Raw genomic sequence first — 19,544 nt, forward strand, 5'->3', positions numbered from 1 at the left:
ACACCAAAAATTCGACAATGGCTATTGCTCCAACTACCGTATTGCCAAGATGTCCAAGAAAAATAAATATCAAGCATCACAGGTCAACATCCAAGAAAAATCACTCCGGTTAGCTTCTAAACCACAAGATCCTCTAATTTCATGTTAACTAATCTAAGAAGAAGGAATAACGCATAACATTTATCAGCAAATGGTCCAACTATTAACCAAAATCTCAACATTAAATCCATAATTCGGCAAGCTGACTTTTATTATACACTAACACAACCTTCACTTTTTTTTCACATTTTTTTTCTACTTTTTTCTCTTTTTTTTTTCCAATAGTAACAAAAGACTTAGTCGCTAGCCATTTGAGCCTTTTGACGCGAACTCCAACATTGGCCAGATGAAGGAGCCCGGTTACTCAGCTTCTATCGCCACGTGACCACGTACTCATAGCAATTACTACTTTTTGACGCGAGAATCAACACTTTTAGGTGCAGATCCCCGGTTACTCAGTAGTAACTAATAGCGGAGTACAGTCCAATTTATTCATAGCTAAAAATCACAAAAACTTAATATAACACAAGAACCAAAAGAAAACTTGCATCAGCTAGCCTCATTTTCAAACATGGAGAACTAAAGTTAATAACCGGACCAATTCACATGAAAATGCCAATAATCATTCGCTATGCCTAGAAAAGTTAACCAAAAATTATAAGAATGAAACAATCATCGATATTCACCAAAGAGATGTTTTTGGATTCAACCACATTAACTTGATACCCTTTTATTAGTAAATCTTGGCAAAAGCAGAAATAGAGGCAATAATCCAACATCAAACCTTGGCATGCACTTACGATCCAATCACTAAAAAGAAGAAAAAGAAAATGAACGAAAGACACTAGCACCATAACTGCTCCCCCCCACACCTAAATCCTACATTGTCCTCAATGGAGCAATTAAAGCAATTAAAGTGAAGAGGACAACGAAACTTCCCTCTTTGAGTGGCCAAGAGGTAGGCGGGGACGGTGGAGGAAACCAATGGGGTGGAAGTACGCGCCCAAGTTCTGAGACATCATGCTCAATTCAACCAGCAAATGCAAAACTCTGTCCACCCAAAATCTCAACAAATAGCTCCAGTTGGCCAGTTAATGCCTTAACTCAGAATCAGAAATTTCAACATTGAGAGTTTAGGTATTGGACAATAACAATTCAGTCAATTAGACAGCCAATCAGATGGATTTACCAAATCTAGTCAAAATACCCCAACCAGTACCATTGGTGCACCCCACAGATAATGAAGCAACTTAAATGGCAAACCCAATCAACAAAATGTACATGTGAGGCACCCAAGGTCTATACAAATGTCCCAACAAAGCAGCAATTTCAATCAATACTCACGGGTGGCCCCAATTGGGTCAAATGCAGGCAGTCCAAAATCGCAACAAATGCTCTAAAGATTTAGCAATTGAAATCAATAGGTAAAATACTCCCAGCAAGTCAATTAGACGCCACCAACAGCAATAAGCAATGGAAGTGGCATAGTAGCCTTCCAATTCAACAAATGCAGAAAATACCCAACCAAAGGCACTTCAAGGGACGCAAGACAGAAATCAGCAAAGTAGAACCCAAATGATACCAAAAATAACCTTAACAAAGCAGTGAATTCAACCAATTTGAATACGTAGAATACGGTCGGAAATGCCTCCCAAAGATCAACGGAGAGCGGCAAAACTTGCCCACCCAAAATCTGTTCAAATGGCTCCAATTGGACAAGAAATTGCACAACTCAAATGATCAAAACTTAGCAATTGGGCCAAGCAGCAGGCAATGGCAACAACCAATGGTTAGAATTCGAGAACAGTTCAGGCACGAAAACCCAAAAATCAAATATGCAGGCCAGTACAGAGGATTAAGAAATGGAAAGCAACACTGCAACCAGTACCACTGGTGCACAGACAGGAAAGAATTAAATTCAATGGCAGCAACTCAACCGCAAGAACTTAAACTGGAAAATTAATCAACCAGTACCACTGGCGAGTCACAGGGAAAAATTAATCAACCGGCCACAAATAATAGCAGAAAATATCCCCACTATGTCAGCAATTCAACGTAATATCACCCTTAAAATGAAACCCAGAAAAATGCCCAAATCATCCCCTGCTTTATCCGGCAAAACGCCCAAGACAGAGACACATACTCCAGCAATTTCCAATCTAGAAAAATGCTAATCAGGGGAAGAAGTCAATACCTCCACCTGTCAAAGAAATGTGACAGGTGGCCTGCGCTATGTAGACTGGCGGTGGAGCTTGGAGGTGCTAAGGTGGAGCGGCGGTGGTGGTGCGGCGTGGGTTGGTGTCGCACGATGCTGCCGCGCGGCTAGAAGAGGAGTTCGGCGGCGATGGCGACTCGGCAGCGGCGAGTGAAGAAGGAAAGAAACGGGGAGACGCGGCCAGAGAGCGTGCGCGGAGCACGTCGTGGCTGGTGGTGATGGATCGTCTGCGAGGAGTTGGGCTGTGGCGCTTGGGCGGCAGCGGCTTCAGAGGGGGGAACACGAGGGGAAGTGGTGGTTTCCGGGCTGGTGGAGGTCTTTTGGTTGGCGGCAGTGGACCAGGGAGGAGGGGAGAAGGTGGCGCGCGGTTGGAGTTGATGGCGATCGAGGAGCGGCGGACACAGAGTAGAAGAAAGAAAGAAAAGGAAAGAAAGAAGAAAGAAGAGAAAAAAGAAAGGAATTCTCTTTTTATTTTTTTTTTTGAAATTTGAAAACCAACGCTGCGATTAAAATTATGTCCCCTTTTTTTTTTTGGAATTTTTTTTTAAATTGAATTGAGATTGGAAAATTCGATTTTTGAAAACCAAAACTGAAAATGAAAAAGAAAATTTTTTTTTTCGAAAGTGAAAAATTACAGCCCTTTTTTTTTTTTTTTAAGTGAAAAATTATTTCCTTTGTTTTTTGGGTCGTCAAACATGGCGTGGGCACGCCAAGATTAGAGAGCATCCACTGACTTCGAGAGTTACCTTACGCACTTTAACGCGTGCCCTCCTCGCGTGGGCACGCCAAGATCCCATTTTCTACCAGTGTCGCGAGATGTTGAGAATTTACCAACACGGCGTGGGCACGCCATGTTTTACCACCATCCACTGACCATGGGACTTGGACTTAGACGCTTAACGCGTGCCCTCCTCGCGTGGGCACGCCAAGATTACCTATCCTGATCAGAGTTAGAAAACATCAAGAGTGACTAATACCCACGTGCGAAACGACATAATTGAATAATTAAGCACTAAAACAACAAAATTAACAATTGGGTTGCCTCCCAAGAAGCGCCTTTTTTTAATGTCTTTGGCTAGACATGCTATGCTTGTTCACGGAGGATAAAATCTTGTGGCTCGCTTCAGTGTTTTATCTTCAATGTGATCCTGGTAACCCTCATAGATGGAGTAATCCTTGAGCACACGAATTGCGGGCTTCCATGGACTAGTAAATGGTGCTAAACAAGTCAACGATAATTTGCATTCTCCATTCACTCCTCCATCACATGCATTCTTCGGTTCAAGATATTTTTCCATTGCCTCTCTTAATTTATTCCTGTCATGAAATTTCAAATTTTCTGGTATAATAAAATCAATTTCAGTAACAGGAATTGAAAAATAGGAGTCAGGAAAATATTGATTAAGGAGTGGAGAAGATGTCACCGCATATGGAGATTGTTCACTGGATTCATACTTGAATGGGTTGCGGTTGGGGTTCCATTTCTTCATTTTCGACTTCTTTTTCAACTGCATCTGCAAATTTCTCATTTTGACACTCTTGCATCTCCTCATCACTAGTCAAGCAAATTGCACTCTCATTTTCTTCTAGATCAACAATGGTTGTCGAGGGCAATTCTTCCATTTGAGAAACCCATCGATTCATTCTGGATGTCAATAGACATAGTTGATCTGCCAGATAACTCATTGCATCCTTCATCATCTCATCCCTCATTTGTGTCTCCTGTTGAAATTTGTATGTATTAATAAATAATTCACCCAATTCCTGAAAAGACATACCTGACATGGACGATGGTTGTTGAAACTCTTGCTGTTGAAAATCCATTGGCCCGGTTGCATAATCAAAATTGGAATTATCCCACCATTCTTGATCATACGGGTCATACTGCGTTTGATATTGGCGTGGAAAATCTCCAAAAGTATCAAGTGGAGCACTTAGATTATCTTGAAATGCGGGGCATGCGTCAGTTGAATAACCTGAGTCAAAATAAGTTCCACAATTTGCAACAGCCCATTGATCATTAGAAAAAGCATGAGTCTCATAACCCCATTCAGGAATAAAGTCCAGTCTATTATCAAAATATGGAATGTTAGCAGCCATAAAAAAAATAATAATAAATTAAAAAATAAGAGAAAAATAAATTAAAAAAATGAAAACAAAATAAACTCAAAAAGAAACAAATTAATCTGGCACCAGTCCCCGGCAACGGCGCCAAAAATTGACAGGTGCCGAATGACGGGTATTTTACATACGTGCAAGCTAAAAAATACCGAATTACACCCGTTCACTGCAAGTATACAGATCAACTAGTAGTTTAGGGTATATATCGGGTCGATCCCACAGGGAAGAGTGAACAATTACCGGTATTACTAAAGTTTCTTTATTATTTAGACTATCAATTAATGATAAGAAATTTAACCTACTGCACTTATACAAGAAATTAACAAATAAAAGCTCCTTAGGTTGTGGTATCCCTAACTACTCATGCAAGTGTTATATTTGGATCATTGAATACTACATCTAGGCTAATTATGGTGTAATTTCCTTATGCATTTGAATCCTACTTTCGTAGTGAATCAATTATACTTATAACTAATCCATACCTATTCTCATGGTTATGAAATTAGCTACAAGTTCATTTCTTCAGTGAAATTACATGAAATGAATCACTAAAAACCACATAGGTGCACCTCTACTCTCGTGAGTGTACTCCCTATGTTTAGCACTTCTTGAACTAATGTTAAATCTCAATTTTCATTGCAGAAATAACACCTTAGATAATCAGAATTAATGGTACCAGATTAATCATGATTTCAAGAGCCAAAGTGCTAAATAACTTGCTCAAATACTAGCAATCAAATAGCCAAATAATAAACACTAACAATCATAGGAAGTTCAACCAAACCCAAGGTATAAACTTTAAAAACACATATTAAATATAAAATCCAGAACTTGTATATTAGCTAAACTTGGAATCAAATACAAAAGATAAAGAGTTGGAAAGGAATGTAACCCATGTCACTTGAGCTCATCACCTTGCCTTCTTCATCTCCATTTTCATCCTAATCTAGATAATGTACAAGAGTGGATGAACTAACTAGCTAAACTATACTACACTAATCTAATACTAAGAGAATGGAAAAACTACATTTCTGCACTTCCAAGCTTCTCCCGTATGTTTCCCCCCTTCTCAGACCACCCAAAATGTCTCTGCATATAAACTGCTTAAGAGCTCCATTTTTCCAAGTCAAATTCCACATTTTGATTCCCAAATCTCAACTTTGTTAGGATAGTCAATAACAAATGTTTTTGACTTGAAAATAAGCCACCTTGTCTGCCCTTTTGTCTTCTGAAGCATGTGCACCGAATTCTCTTGCAACTTATAGCTGGAAAGTGGTATGAACACAAGAGAATTGACTGAGCAAATTGCAGAATTTCGGCCAGAAAACGCGCCTTTACAAAACGCGTCTACAACTCGCGTTTTGTGCACTCGCGTTTTCACTTTGTCCTTACTTCAACTGCCATTTTCTCCATTATGCAGGCCGAACTGGCTTTTGTGCAAAACACCAAAGTTGTAGATCTTTGAGTTAGCTTTCCAATGCTTCAAGAATCATCCAAATCTGAGCTTTGTAGCCTGAGATATGATCGAAATACTAAACACTGGTCAGAGCTCTGTTTTCCACTTTGGACAGCTGAGTTGAATTTCGGTATTTCAACTTTTGGACTATGAAAACGGCTGAACTGGACTTTGATGTCTTCATACCAAATGTAGATATATCTCTTAGCTTCAAAATGGTACCAAGATCACCTTGATCCGATCTATGTAGCTCCAGATATAGTCAAAATACCAAAACGTGTCAGAGTTGTCAAAACCTGACTTTTCTTGATTCAAATTGCATTTTTCCTTTTTACACTTCATATTTTATTTTCACCACTTTAATCCATCTTCAATCATCCAAATATCTTCTCAATGCACTTCATTTGATGATTGAATCATTAAACCTACAAAATATGAAGTTTTTACCATAAAAATCCATAAAATGCAATGTTTAGCCATTTTAACATAAAATGTAGTTTTTTACCAAAACCTTAGTTATTTTAGTTATTAAACTAAATAATCAAACCAAAATTAACTAATAAAACACACAAAAAATACGTAAAATAAACTCTTATCACCGAACCTGTACAATAATAAATACCTACTCGAGAAAAATACAGATTTTGTATATAGCGGTGAGTAGGGTCGAATCCACAGGGATTGGGGATAATTTGTTTCTTCTAGAGTCCAAAGTATGGGGGGTTTTTGGATCAAATATTAACTAAATAAATTAACTGCAGAAAATAATTAATTTAAAGAAATAATTGGAGAAACTCTAGCCAAGGGTATACTTCAGAAATGGTTCATGCACTGATCATTGATGCAGAAATAATTCCAACATTTATTAATAGATTAGTTATACTTGTCATGCACGCGATAAACAACCAACCCTTCCTTAATTTATCGATAGCTAAGGTACGACCGTTAGCTATTTCCCTAACCCAAAAACAACCCCAGGTATGACCGTAGGATTTAATTTCTGGTTTGCATTAATAATTAGAAAGGCCTAATCCTAACCAACAAACACGCTACGAGGGTTTGTCTAAACTAGATCATATGCTCACCTGACATAAACCCAATTACGCCAGTTGCTACTGAGGTAGAGATAACGAACAATTACGGATTCAATTACCCCTAACTAGCAAATAGCCTACGTGAATAATTAAATATTGCGCATCTATTCAATCATACACGATAGCTATAACAACAATTTAAAGCAGAAAACATATAAATACCAATAAATGAAGGAAACAATTAAAATAATTTAGATCTCACAGTTATGGTTGAACCAAGTCTTCAGTTGTCCCCTTGACTAGAATTAAGAGATTAGTCCTCCATTAATGGAGAACAACCATGCGAAAGAGCTAAGAAAAAAAATCTAAAACTATGCTAAAAACTAAGCTAAAACTATTGATTCCTAACCTCTCGTACGTTTCTCCCTTTTTAAAAGCCAAAAGGAAGTCTAATGCTATCTCTAGTGGTCCCCACACCAAATTCAAAGTCCTGTACGTTTCTTTTCCTGGAGTCCAAATGACTTATGCTTCTTATCCGTGGTCCCCGCACATGTGGACAAAACCTCCAAAGTACTTGTTTCTCCAAGTCTCTCTACGTAGCTTCTTTTGAAGAGCCCAAATGGCTAAATGCCTTTCACTAGCTTCTGGTCCCCACCAATTCAAGAGCCCAAGAATTGAAGCCCTTAGAAGTCTCCATATTTTCCATAAAGTCCCTCCTTTTTGGTAGTTTTCTGCTTCATTCTTGAAATTAAGTACAGATACCAAATATGAGTAAATATTAACAATTAAGCAATATTTGGCAAGGATAAAAAGGGAGATTAATAATAAAATAACCAACAATTAACACCCTATCAACTTTTATTATTGAAAGTTCGTGGAGAATGTCCGACTTAAGGAAACACTAAGCATCAACAAGTGGTGGCCCAAGTTCACAAGGGATGTCCGACCAAAGGGAACAGTACGCATCTTAAATGCCATGGCCCTGTGGTACGCTAAAACTTGTCCTCTTGATGGCCCTGGTATCATCTTTTTCTTGCTTTTGTCCTCTGAGGTAGTGTTGTTCTGGTAGCTTTTTTCTGGTTCTTTGTTTTTCTTTTTCTTCTGTTGGTGTTTGTGCAAGTCTTTCTCCCTTCTGGTGGACGTTATACTCTGGTTCTTTGTGGGGTGGAAGGGTAATACTCTATTGAACCTCTGTCTGTATCCATGGAGGGTGAGTTGACTGAGCTGTTACAGAAATTTTCCCTAGCTGGAAATGAGCTCGCTGGAGCTATGTTGAATTCGGAGGATCTTAACAGTGGAGTTAGAGAATGTGAAGGAAGCTTGATAGGTAGAATTATGGGGGAAAAAGTAGCCAACTTTACAGGGGTAAAGAACTTTGCTGCTGCTGCTTGGAGCTACCCCAAAAACTTGATCGTTATAGAACTAGGGCCCAACTTATACCAGTTTAACATTCCTAATTTGGAGAGAGATAGGATTGTGGAAGGGGGTCCGTGGGTGATAGATAACCAAGTGATGGTTCTTAGGAGGTGGTCAGAAGGGATTGAAGAAAATTATGGAGCTTTTGCTATAGCTCCCCTGTGGGTGCAACTATGGAACTTGCCTGTACATTGGCTAACTAAAGAGGTGGGAAGGAAGATTGGTGCTGTTTTTAAAGGAGTGAGAGAGGTTATTATACCTCAGACTGGGGGAAAAGAGGGTAGACACCTCAAAATCCTGGCCCTCGTAGACCTATCAGGACCTCTCCTTAGAGGTACAGTAGTTCAAACAGCAGGAATTTTTAAGTGGGTAGTGTTTAAGTATGAGAGGTGTCCAGACTTCTGTTATAATTGTGGAGTGGTAGGCCATAGTGAAAGATCTTGTAAAGAGCAGAGAATTACGGAGGCTAGGCTCTCTGAGAACCAATATGGCCCATGGATGAGAGCAGGTAGTATCAGAAGCCCCAGTAAGGATAAACCTTTGAAAGCAGAGCTGAACAAGGACAGAAGATATTGGAAATTTCAGGATGGAGAGCTGGTGGAGAGAGAGAGGAGCAGGTCGCAAACAGGAGTTAGGATTTTGGAGTTCCTGGAGAATGCAGAGAAGGAAAATAGAGCTAAACAACCCCTGGATAAGGAAGGGGAGGTGAAGAGATTGGGGATTCCGAATAGTAGCACACCTAGGAATGTTGATGCTAGTACTAAAGAAAGATACTCTGACGATGGTTATCAGCAAAGGGTCCTGGGGAACCAGGGAACTTGCTTGAATGATCATGTCAATATGGGTGAGAGACAGGAGCTAGCAAGTGTGGAAGTGAGGGAGGAGGACATTGACATGTTACCACCAGGGATAGATCAAGCTGTCAGGATCCAGGATCATGGTGTTGGGGAGACAGACAGCCAGGAAGATCTTCTTACTATTAGTAAGATCCAGGAGGCAGCTAAGAAACAGATTAAGAGGTCCTTCAGGAAACTGAAGCCTCCAGGTGTCATTAGAAGGCCCTTGAAGGAGTTGTCTGATCAGGATATTAACCTCATAGGGAATGGTAAAAGGAAGTTGCTGCTTTGTGATGAAGAGATGGAAGACTTACAACACCAACAAGTAGGTTGTAAAAAGACCAAATCCGTGTTGGAGGTTACCCAGTCTGTGAGGGAGGGAGAGGAGGAGGGGCTCATCCTGAATGGGGCCCCCATGCAACTATGAGAGCCTTGGTGTGGAACTGTCAAGGAGTGGGGAGCCCCTTGACAGTTTCCCATCTGAGGGAGGTGAATAACCTCCTCTCTCCAAACCTGATCTTCTTAAGTGAAACCAAAAATAGGAAACCTGTAGTAGATAGGATAGCTAGGGGTCTGAGGTTTGATAATAGTGCAGTGGTAGAAGCCATGCATAAGGCAGGTGGGATGGCTTTGCTGTGGAAGGAAGATACTCAAGTGGTTGAGGTGTACCAAACTGCTTTTACCATTGAAGCCAGGATTGAGGATATGGACCTCAATTGTAATTGGTGGTTTATAGGTGTGTATGCGAGCTGTGATGCTCAAATCAGGAAGAATCAATGGCAGGTTCTCAAAGAGAGAAGCAGATTATGGGGAAGTAGATTTATGATAGCAGGGGATTTCAATGACATTCTGTCTAATGATGAGAAGTGGGGTGGTGTGGCTAGGGAGGAGAGGAGTTTTAGAGACTTTAAGGATTTTCTGGCTCATAACCATCTGATTGACATTGGGTTCGAGGGTCATCCTTGGACCTGGAGTAATCACTGGGATAATGATGGTGAGGTTAGGCAAAGACTGGACAGATGTTTAGGAAGTATTGAGTGGTACCAGACTTTTGATAAGGCTAGTTGTCAGCATATTGACACTTACGCCTCTGACCATAGTATCTTGTGTTTAAACACTTGTATGGGGGGGGGGAAAGAAGAAGAGGTTCTTTTTTGATAAAAGGTGGCTTCAAAGGGAAGAGGTGTACCAGGTAGTGGAAAGAGCTTGGCAAAAAGAGGAAGTTGGATCCCGTATGTTTAAGGTTACTAGAAAGATTAGGAACTGCAGGATTGAACTTCTGAAATGGAGAAATACTTTTAATGCCAATTCCAAAAATAGGATTCAGGAGATTAAGAAGGAGCTGGATAGAGTGAAAAACTCAGATTGCGAGAACAGGAAAAAAAAGATTGCAGAGCTTAAGCATCAACTCAAAGTAGCCTACTTTGAAGAAGAAAATTTCTGGAGCCAGAAAGCCAGAATTAATTGGCTAAGAGAAGGTGACAAAAACACCAAGTATTTCCATGCTCACGTTAAGGGGAGGATATCTTACAATAGAATCAGAAAATTGCAGAGGGAGAATGGCTCGTGGACTGAGAATGAGGAGGAAGTTGTTTCTGAGATCTCTGATTATTTTCGAGAGCTTTTCACTGGTGGAGATAAAAGGGATATATCAGAGGTTATAGAGGGTATTCCCTATTCCATAACTCATGAGATGAATGCAAAGCTAACTAAACCAGTAGAAGAGAAAGAGATAAAAAATGCACTTTCTTCCATGCAGCCTGAGAAAGCTCCTGGACAGGATGGTATGCCACCCCTGTTCTTCCAAAGATTCTGGAATATCCTTAAAGGAGACATCATTCCTGCAATTCTTTCTTTCTTTAATACTGGTTGATAGAACGGTTATTTGGCGTATTTTGCACTACTATCTTGTCCTAATTTTGGCTATTCACGGTACTAAGAATTGGAATTTCACTCATATTCGATATTTGTGTGAATTGTAGGTGGTAAGCATGGAAAATGATCTCGCGGGGTGAATTTCCAGAAGACTTACCGTTCCAAGGTGTGGCCACGCCTTAGAAGGTGGACGAAACCGAAAGCCGGACCCTGGTCCACGTGAACCGCGAGGAGCATGGGATTAAAACTCCAAAAGCTAGCTTTTGTTGCAATCAATTGGGCCAGACGTTTGTTTTCTTCTTGACTTCTCTTGGGCGGCGCTACATATAAAAGGAAAAGGAGATTCAGAATCAGGGGAGGAAGACCCTAGCTTTAGTTTTCTTTTGGCTACTTTTTGTCAGACGGCTCCCTTCGCTTTTGTTTTCTTCTTGGGCAGCAAATTAGATAGGGAGATTTACATCGAATCAAAACGGTAGCTTTAGTTTTTTTTTTCCCCAGGCGCTAGACGTCCCTTTCTCTTTTGACTTTCAACTTTTCCGCTGGACAGTTCCTTCGTAGCTTTTTGCTTTGTAATTGCGATTCTGAAGCAAAGACGAAGGCAGGGCCTTCTCTGTTGTTATTGCAATTAATTCCTTTCCCCAATTCTTCGTCAAATAATTGAATGAGTTCAATTAAATCACGCGGGATTGACACGATGAGGAGCGGCTAATTCTCTTCTCTGCCCAAAGGTCGACGCGATGGCGCAGTCCATAATATCTGTGAGATCTAATCAAATCTTCATTATTCCTTCCAAGTTGTTGCTATTCGTGCGTTTTCTGAATTAATTGTTCATGGGTTTTTTATTAATTGAATATCAACGGCCGGGTATTTGATTTAATTTAATAGCCTATTGCCATGTTAATTAAATAGAATCCGTAATTGTTCATTTAGTTAGCACCTCGTGGCAACCACCATAATTGGTTTTATGTTAGGGAAACGCAAGATCTAATTTAAATAAACCCTCTTAGCGCGTTTATTGGTTAGGGTTGGGTTCTTCTAGCTTTAATGCAATTGGGTAATTAAATTCCTTTGGTCGTACCTAGGGTTGTTATCTGGTTAGGGAAGCAGTCAATGGTCGTACCTTGACTGTCGAAAAGGTAAGGAAGAACTGGTTGTCAGAGCTTATTGATAACTATAACCAACCTAGTGATAAATGGATGAAATATCTTTGCATCGATGATCATTTAATTGGACCGTACCTGAGCAGTTGATCCTTTGGGTAGAACTTTTGTTAATTGCTATTTTCAGTGAATTGTGCTTTGTGAGTTAGTTTTGAATTTTGTTTGTTTTATTTTATTTTATTTTTATTTGCCTCCCATTGAAAATCCCCCAATTTCGTTCTACTAATTTGGAAAGAAATAATTTCCTACCTGCTCCCTGTGGAATCGACCCTACTTGCCATTGTACGCAAAATTAGTATTTTTATAGACAAATCCGGTATATCGGATCAAGCAAACTCTTCGGGAACAGGGTGAATCAAGTAACACATTGCACACCTAGGGTCCCTGCTCCAGTACTTGGATTTGTTCTATAATTATTTAATTGAGGTGGTAATTAGGACTTTTTAGTAATTATTATTGCACAGGTTCGGCACCTATCAATTTTTGGCGCCGTTGCCGGGGAGCTGGTGTTTGGATTATTTGTTTCTTTTCAAATTCAGTTTTTGTCTTATTTTTATTTTATTCTATTCTTCTTGGTATTTTTGCTAGTTTATGCCCCGTTCTTCTCGCACAGGTGAATTAGTATACGACCCTGAGGTTGAGAAGGCAGCGCGTAGGCGGAGGCAAGAGACCAAGAGGCAAAAAGAAGGGCACTTATTTGCTGCAAACGAGTCAACGGAAGACGAAGTAAGCATGGCCAACACCCAAACATTGAGGGAGCTAGCTGCCCCGGAGTTGACTCACCAGCCCTTATGCATCACATTCCCCACTCTGGCTGAGAATACTGCTTTCGAACTGAAGTCGGGGCTGATTACCTCTTACCTTCTTTCCATGGTCTCTCTGGTGAAGAACCCCACAAGCACGTCAAGGAGTTCGAGGTGGTTTGCTCTAGTATGAAACCTCCTGGGGTCACTGAAGAGCAAATTAGACTGAGAGCCTTTCCGTTCTCTCTCAAAGATGCAGCTAAAGATTGGTTGTACTACCTACCAGCAGGTAGCATTACCACATGGGCACAGTTGAAGAAGAAGTTTTTGGAAAAATTTTTCCCTGCATCCAGGGCTGCGAGTTTGAGTAAGGAAATCTGCAACATTAAACAGTATCTCGGGGAGTCCTTGTATGAATATTGGGAAAGATTTAACAAGTTGTGCACTAGATGCCCGCAGCATCAAATTAGTGAACAACTGTTAATCCAATACTTCTATGAAGGACTCCAATCAACTGATAGGAGTATCATTGATGCAGCAAGTGGGGGAGCATTAGCGAACAAAACACCAAGGGAAGCATGGCTACTCATTGAGTCGATGGCAGAAAATTCTCAACAGTTTGGCTTCCGTGAGAGTAACCCTACCCGTAGGATCAACGAGGTAGAGACGTCGTCCATTCAACAGCAGATATCGGAACTGACATCTTTTGTACGACAATTAGCCGTGGGAAACATGCATCAAGCAAAGGCCTGTGGAATCTGCACAAATGTGGGCCACCCCACTGACTCATGCCCTATGTTGCAAGAGAATGGGGCTGAACAAGTGAACATGGCTGGAGGCGTGCCCGCGCCTCAAAAACCGTACGACCCATACTCCAACACGTATAACCCTGGTTAGAGAGATCACTCCAATTTCAGCTATGGTAATAGGCCACAAAATGCATTCCCCAATCGTCCACCAGGTTTTCAGCAACCTTGGCAACATAAGTCTCAACCCTCGTCCTCAAGCTCAGGGAGTTCTTTGGAAGAAATTGTCAAGAGTTTGGCCACGACTACCACTCAACTCGTCACGACCACCACTCAGCTCCAGCAGGAGACTAGGTCCTTAGTTGCAAGTACTACTCAGCTCCAACATGACACCAAAGCAGGCATGAAGGACATGGAGACTCGCATGAGTCAAATGGCAACTGCCATTAATCGTCTGGAGTCCCACGTCTATGGAAAATTGCCATCGCAACCTGAGATAAACCCCAGAAATGTAAGTGCCATGACATTAAGGAGTGGCAAGGAAGTGGAGGGGCCGAAGGTCACGAACTCAAAGAGTAAAAGTGAAGACGAGATCGAGCAGGAGATAGAGGAAGAAGGACACATTCGTGGAGGTCCTGAGGTAATTCTCACACCATCAATACCCGTTAAAGCTAATTTACCCCCTTTTCCTTGCAGGTTGGCAAAGACGAAGAAGGCAGAGAAGGAGAAAGAAATCCTGGATGTGTTCCGCAAAGTTCAAGTAAACATCCCCCTATTGGACGCGATCAAGCAGGTACCCAAGTACGGAAAGTTCTTGAAAGACTTGTGCGTTAACAAAAGAAAGTTAAGGGGTGATGAAAGAGTGATGGTAGGAGAGAATGTATCAGCTGTACTTCAAAGGAAACTCCCACCCAAATGCGGAGATCCAGGTATGTTTGCTATCCCCTGTAAGATTGGTCATTCTAGTATCAAAAATGCCATGATAGATTTAGGAGCTTCTATTAATGTGATGCCTAAATCAATCTATGATTCCCTAAATTTAGGACCTTTAAAAGAAACGGGGATAATAATTCAATTGGCTGATCGTACATGTGCTTATCCGGATGGGATAGTTGAGGATGTTTTAGTGCAAGTAGATGGATTAATTTTTTCTGCTGATTTTTATGTGCTTTACATGGATGATAGAAGTGCCCCAAATCCATCACCCATTATATTAGGAAGACCATTTTTGAGTACTGCCCAGACTAAAATTGACGTTAGTAAGGGTACTCTCACGATGGAATTTGATGGAAAAATAGTCCACTTTAATATTTTTGATACAATGAAACATCCTGTTAACTCTCATTCTGTGTTTGCTATGTATACCACTAATCCCTCTGTGCAAGAATTTTCTAAGTTTGCTTATAGGGGTAAATCCAAGGTTGCTGCGAACAAGTCCTATAGGATGAAAGCAATTCATGAGGTGAAAATGGAGAGAAAATTTAGGAAAAAAGTTGCACTCAATGGCCATGTGGATCCTGGAGGAGGGCCACCAATTACAAGGAAAATTCAATTACATCCAGACTAAAGAGTGGTGTTGTGTCAAGCCAAAGACATTAAAGAAAGGCGCTACTTGGGAGGCAACCCAAGGCTTCTTTTGTTTTAATTTTCTTATATTTTTGAAGTTTTTGTTAAGTGTTAGTGTCATTTAGTGGGTTGTTATTTTGTGACAGGAGTTGGCAGCTAGACATGCCCATGCTAGGTCATCACACCTAAGGAATGGAGTTTTGGAATTGACGGTCAGACGACTATAACTTCTAAGGCGTGCCCACGCCTTCCAACCCTTTCGAAAAAGAAACTTCAGTCTTCTCCTTCCTGTTGGTGTTGCGTCCGCCGCCACCACACCACCTTGTGCACGCAGCCGCCTCACTCCCCTCCGCCTTAGTATCTCATTTTCCCCCCCCCCCGGAGCCAGGAAAGTTTCTCTTCTTTCCTCCTATTACTTTATTTTGTCTCTTCTACATTGAGGACAATGTAGGTCTTAGGTGTGGGGGGAGTGGCTTCCATTAGTTCTGTTTTTCACTAGTTCTTTTTTCCTTACTGGTCATATGCTTAAATCGATTAACCATACTGTCATCTCCCTTATCCCTAAAAGGTTGCATCCTACTTGCTTGAAAGACTTTAGGCCTATTAGCCTGTGCAGTGTGATCTATAAGATAATCTCTAAAATTCTGGCTAACAGGCTAAAATCTGTCCTAGATATCTGCATTAGTAACACACAATCAGCTTTCATTCCAGATAGGCAGATTCTGGACAATGTGATTATAGCTCATGAGTATATGCACTATCTTAAAAATAAAAGGCAAGGGTTGGATGGATACATGGCTATCAAGTTGGACATGGCTAAAGCCTACGACAGGGTAGAGTGGCATTTTTTGCAGGCAGTCATGCAGAAGATGGGATTCTGCTTTCAATGGATCAACTGGATTACGGCGTGCATGCATTCTGTTACTTACTCTTTCAACTGCAATGGGGAAACCAAAGGGTACGTCTCACCAGGGAGAGGATTGAGGCAGGGAGATCCCTTATCTCCCTACCTCTTCCTAATCTGCTCTGGAGGTTTTTCAAGCCTGCTCAGAAGAGCAGAAGGAAGAAATGAGCTAACAGGGTTGAAAATCAGCAGGCAAGGGCCTATTATTACGCATCTCTTTTTTGCGGATGACTCACTCATATTTTGTAAGGCCAGCACCCAACAGGCCACGGAGATTATGAAAATTCTCAAGACATATGAAGAGGCTTCAGGTCAGCTGATTAATCTTGATAAGTCTGCTGTTTTCTTCAGCAAGAACATCCCGCAGGAGCAAAGGAGGGAAGTATGCTGTGCTCTGGGTGGAATGGGGGAAATGGCACAAGGGAAGTATCTTGGTCTTCCAATGGTGATAACAAGGACAAAAAATCAAGTTTTTGGCTTCATCAGAGAAAACATTCGAAAGAAGCTCCAGTGTTGGAAGAACAAACTGCTAAGTAGTGCGGGCAGGGAGGTCATGTTGAAGGCTGTCTCTATGGCAATGCCGACATATGCCATGTCTTGTTTTAAACTGCCAAGGAAGCTTTGCAAAGACATCACCGCATCAATGGCCAACTACTGGTGGGGGGAAACGAATGGAAAAAGCAAGTTACACTGGCTGTCTTGGAAAAAATTGGCTTTGGATAAAACTGAGGGGGGTTTGGGTTTCAAGGATATAGAGGCTTTTAACAAAGCTTTGTTGGGGAAACAGATTTGGAGGATTTTAACCAAACCTAACCTCCTACTTAGCAAAGTTCTCAGAGCAAAGTATTTCCCCAAAGAGTCCATTTTCAGATGCAAAGCTCAGAAAAATGCTTCTTGGTTTTGGCAGGGGCTTCTAGGAGCCAGAAACTTTATAGAAAAAGGTGTCATCAGGAGGATTGGGAACGGAAGGAGCACAAACATCTGGGAACATAAATGGATCCCAGGAACACCTACTGGCAAGCCTACTACCCCACGACAGGGTAACAATTCTCTGAGGAAGGTGCAGGAGCTTATTAGCCTTAAGTGCTGGAATAGAAACACCATTTTTAGTATGTTTAACCAATTTGATGCAGAGAGGATCTTGAGTATTCCGATAAGCCTAGTAGGCAGGGAGGATAGCTACTTCTGGCAACATAATGGGGGAGGTTGTTATTCGGTCAAGTCAGGATACAACTATCTCATGAAGGAGAGGGACAGTGCTGTGAAGGTAAATACAGAAACAGCTGGGCCAAGCATAAGGGAAGGAAGTCAACAACTGAAGCAGATGTGGGACACCCTTTGGAAGTTAAACATAAAACATAAGATTAAGCTATTTATCTGGAAATGCATTACAGGAGCATTGCCAGTGAAAGAAGCCATCTTTAGAAGAACAGGAATGGGGGATCCAGTTTGCAGAGCCTGTGGGGAGAGTCAGGAGACAGTGGAACACCTCCTATTGAGCTGTCCAAGTACTTTGGATATATGGAAGGTGGCCCCAGTTCAATGGGATGGAGTTAGTGATCAAAAAGGAGATTTCAAGAGATGGTGGTGCAAGATATCAGAGGCGAAATCAAGACCAGAGGGAGCTCAACATATTGGCCTAACTGCTAACATTTTATGGCAAGTATGGAAAGAAAGAAACAAACAGGCTTTCGAAGGTACAATCAGAAGGCCACCAGTGAGAGTAATGAACAAGGCTCAGCAGGAATGGTTGGAACAAGAGGAGCTAAGGCAAACCAAGGATAGAAGGAGCACAAAAGAAACAGCTTCTAACCAGACAGAGCAGCATCAGGAGACGGATGAGGAGTCCATAGTCCTTGAGGTGTTCCCGACAAGTCAGCAAAGGCAAATGTCAGTGGGAATTGGAGTCATAGCAAAGACATTTTCGCAAACAAGGATTGCAGAATGGGCTTTGAAGGAGAGAACACTTGGAACTAAGCTCCTGGACGCTGCAGTAGCAATTAAACTGGTCTTGTGTAAAGCTTTGGATCAACGTTGGGACAAAATCAAAATTTTATCCCATAACAAAGCGTTACTGAGACAACTTAAGAATCCGAGCTCACCTGACAGCTGCTTAACAACTCTGGTTGATGACATTAGCGCTTTACAGAATATGTTTCGCATGTGCTCTTTTGAGCTGGCTAGTGAAGGAAGTTTATTAAGATGTAAAAGGTTAAGTTCATATGCCTTAGGCATTATGTTGGATGAGGAACGTTTCTTTCCTCAGTGCTTTTGAGCACTAATTGTAAAGTTTCTCGAGCCTTTGCTCGCACCTGTTTACTCCTTTTAGTCAATGGAAAATCTTATCGTTTCGTCAAAAAAAAAAAAAAAGAACTTTCAAGTTAGGAATCTGAGATAGTGTAGAAGGAATTGGACCAATCAACTGATTATTTTTCAAGATCCTGGCACCCACACAAATAATAACTGGTTTCAGACACCAAGCCAGATTATAGCAAAGAAAAGTTGCGCAAGAAAGTATGTTGACACAATTTTCGTAAATAGTCTACAACTGCCAAACAAACTTACAAGAATTCTAGTTGTTTCAGCTTGGAGATTGAAAAGGGAATATCCCCATACAGCTCGTTGAAGGAAAAATCCCTGGTCACACGTATCCAGTAAAGGTTTAACCCAAAAAAAAAAAAAAACTGAGCACAATTTGAAGGACATCTAAAAAGACTTAATCAAGTAGAAATGGCTGCATAGGTTCTACATGCCCTAGCAAATGTACTAATGTAGCTACATTAAATAAATGTTAAGTCTAATCAGGAGCTTACAAGCTTGTCAAAGCAGAACAATCACCAATCTCGTCTGGGATTTGTCCAGAAAGACGATTTCCCCTTAGATCACTGTCACATTGTTATGTGAAATCAATTTCCATAATAGTAACTAGTAAAAATGAAATCCAAAGATAAAGAGTAAAGCTACAAGCTTGAAGACAGTACATTGAGAGCAGTAAAGCTACAGGCTTGTTTATTCGGGGTCCAATCTCCCTGCACAATTCAAACATAAAAGTCATATAATATTTGATCATACAAGCATGCAAGTCAAATAATAATTGGGTTTTTGAACATTCTCATTCCAAATGATTTGAGGGATGTTAATATCTTTATGACTACGCAATAAGAAGGGTATATTAATGCAATTAAGGATAAATGTACCTAAGATTGAGGATCATTTGCAATTCGCCTTTCAGCATGCAAATATATTTCATATTGCTTGAGGATAATTCCATGCTGTTGGATTAGCAAATCCAAGGAGTAAATTTCAGCATTATATGGATTTTATATAATCTTTGGGAAAATTATTTTATACCAGATTGTAATCCTAAAATGTCAGAAAATCTGTAAATTCCTTCATATTATGATGCAATAGCTCCGCCACGGTCTCATGTTTT

At 40.8% G+C, this 19,544-nt stretch overlaps 3 protein-coding genes and 1 long non-coding RNA gene across 4 annotated transcripts; 3 read left to right on the plus strand and 1 right to left on the minus strand.

Moving 5' to 3' along the window:
• The first annotated feature begins 9,540 nt into the window (after nt 1–9,540).
• On the plus strand, nt 9,541–10,275 carry LOC140038566 (uncharacterized). The gene has a single exon (XM_072083950.1). The coding sequence runs from the start codon at nt 9,541–9,543 to the stop codon at nt 10,273–10,275; it is 735 nt and encodes a 244-aa protein (XP_071940051.1).
• A 2,809-nt stretch (nt 10,276–13,084) lies between these two features.
• Nucleotides 13,085–15,208, plus strand: LOC140038567 (uncharacterized). Its single transcript, XM_072083951.1, has 3 exons — nt 13,085–13,787; nt 13,908–14,906; nt 15,027–15,208. The coding sequence occupies exons 1-3, from the start codon at nt 13,085–13,087 to the stop codon at nt 15,206–15,208; spliced, it is 1,884 nt and encodes a 627-aa protein (XP_071940052.1).
• A 520-nt stretch (nt 15,209–15,728) lies between these two features.
• LOC140038568 (uncharacterized) lies at nt 15,729–18,386 on the plus strand. Its single transcript, XM_072083952.1, has one exon. It carries the CDS (start codon nt 15,729–15,731, stop codon nt 18,384–18,386), a length of 2,658 nt encoding a protein of 885 aa, XP_071940053.1.
• A 290-nt stretch (nt 18,387–18,676) lies between these two features.
• Nucleotides 18,677–19,104, minus strand: LOC140038306 (uncharacterized). The gene is made up of 3 exons (XR_011842131.1): nt 19,093–19,104; nt 18,925–18,996; nt 18,677–18,748 (listed from the first exon to the last, which is right to left on the minus strand). It is a non-coding gene; the product is annotated as an uncharacterized lncRNA (long non-coding RNA).
• Nucleotides 19,105–19,544: the final 440 nt, after the last annotated feature.

This window comes from Coffea arabica, chromosome 3e (genome assembly GCF_036785885.1).
Source record: "Coffea arabica cultivar ET-39 chromosome 3e, Coffea Arabica ET-39 HiFi, whole genome shotgun sequence".
In the NCBI taxonomy this organism is placed as follows: Eukaryota; Viridiplantae; Streptophyta; class Magnoliopsida; order Gentianales; family Rubiaceae; genus Coffea; species Coffea arabica.

Bases quoted from the DNA above. Each gene is read 5' to 3' on its own strand.
- LOC140038566 (XM_072083950.1), top strand. From the start codon at position 9,541: ATGAGAGCCTTGGTGTGGAACTGTCAAGGAGTGGGGAGCCCCTTGACA.
- LOC140038567 (XM_072083951.1), top strand. From the start codon at position 13,085: ATGAAACCTCCTGGGGTCACTGAAGAGCAAATTAGACTGAGAGCCTTT. The intron at 13,788-13,907 runs GTTAGAGAGATC...CCTCAAGCTCAG, and splicing joins CTCCAACACGTATAACCCTG to GGAGTTCTTTGGAAGAAATT. The intron at 14,907-15,026 runs GTACTCTCACGA...CCTCTGTGCAAG, and splicing joins TAAAATTGACGTTAGTAAGG to AATTTTCTAAGTTTGCTTAT.
- LOC140038568 (XM_072083952.1), top strand. From the start codon at position 15,729: ATGCTTAAATCGATTAACCATACTGTCATCTCCCTTATCCCTAAAAGG.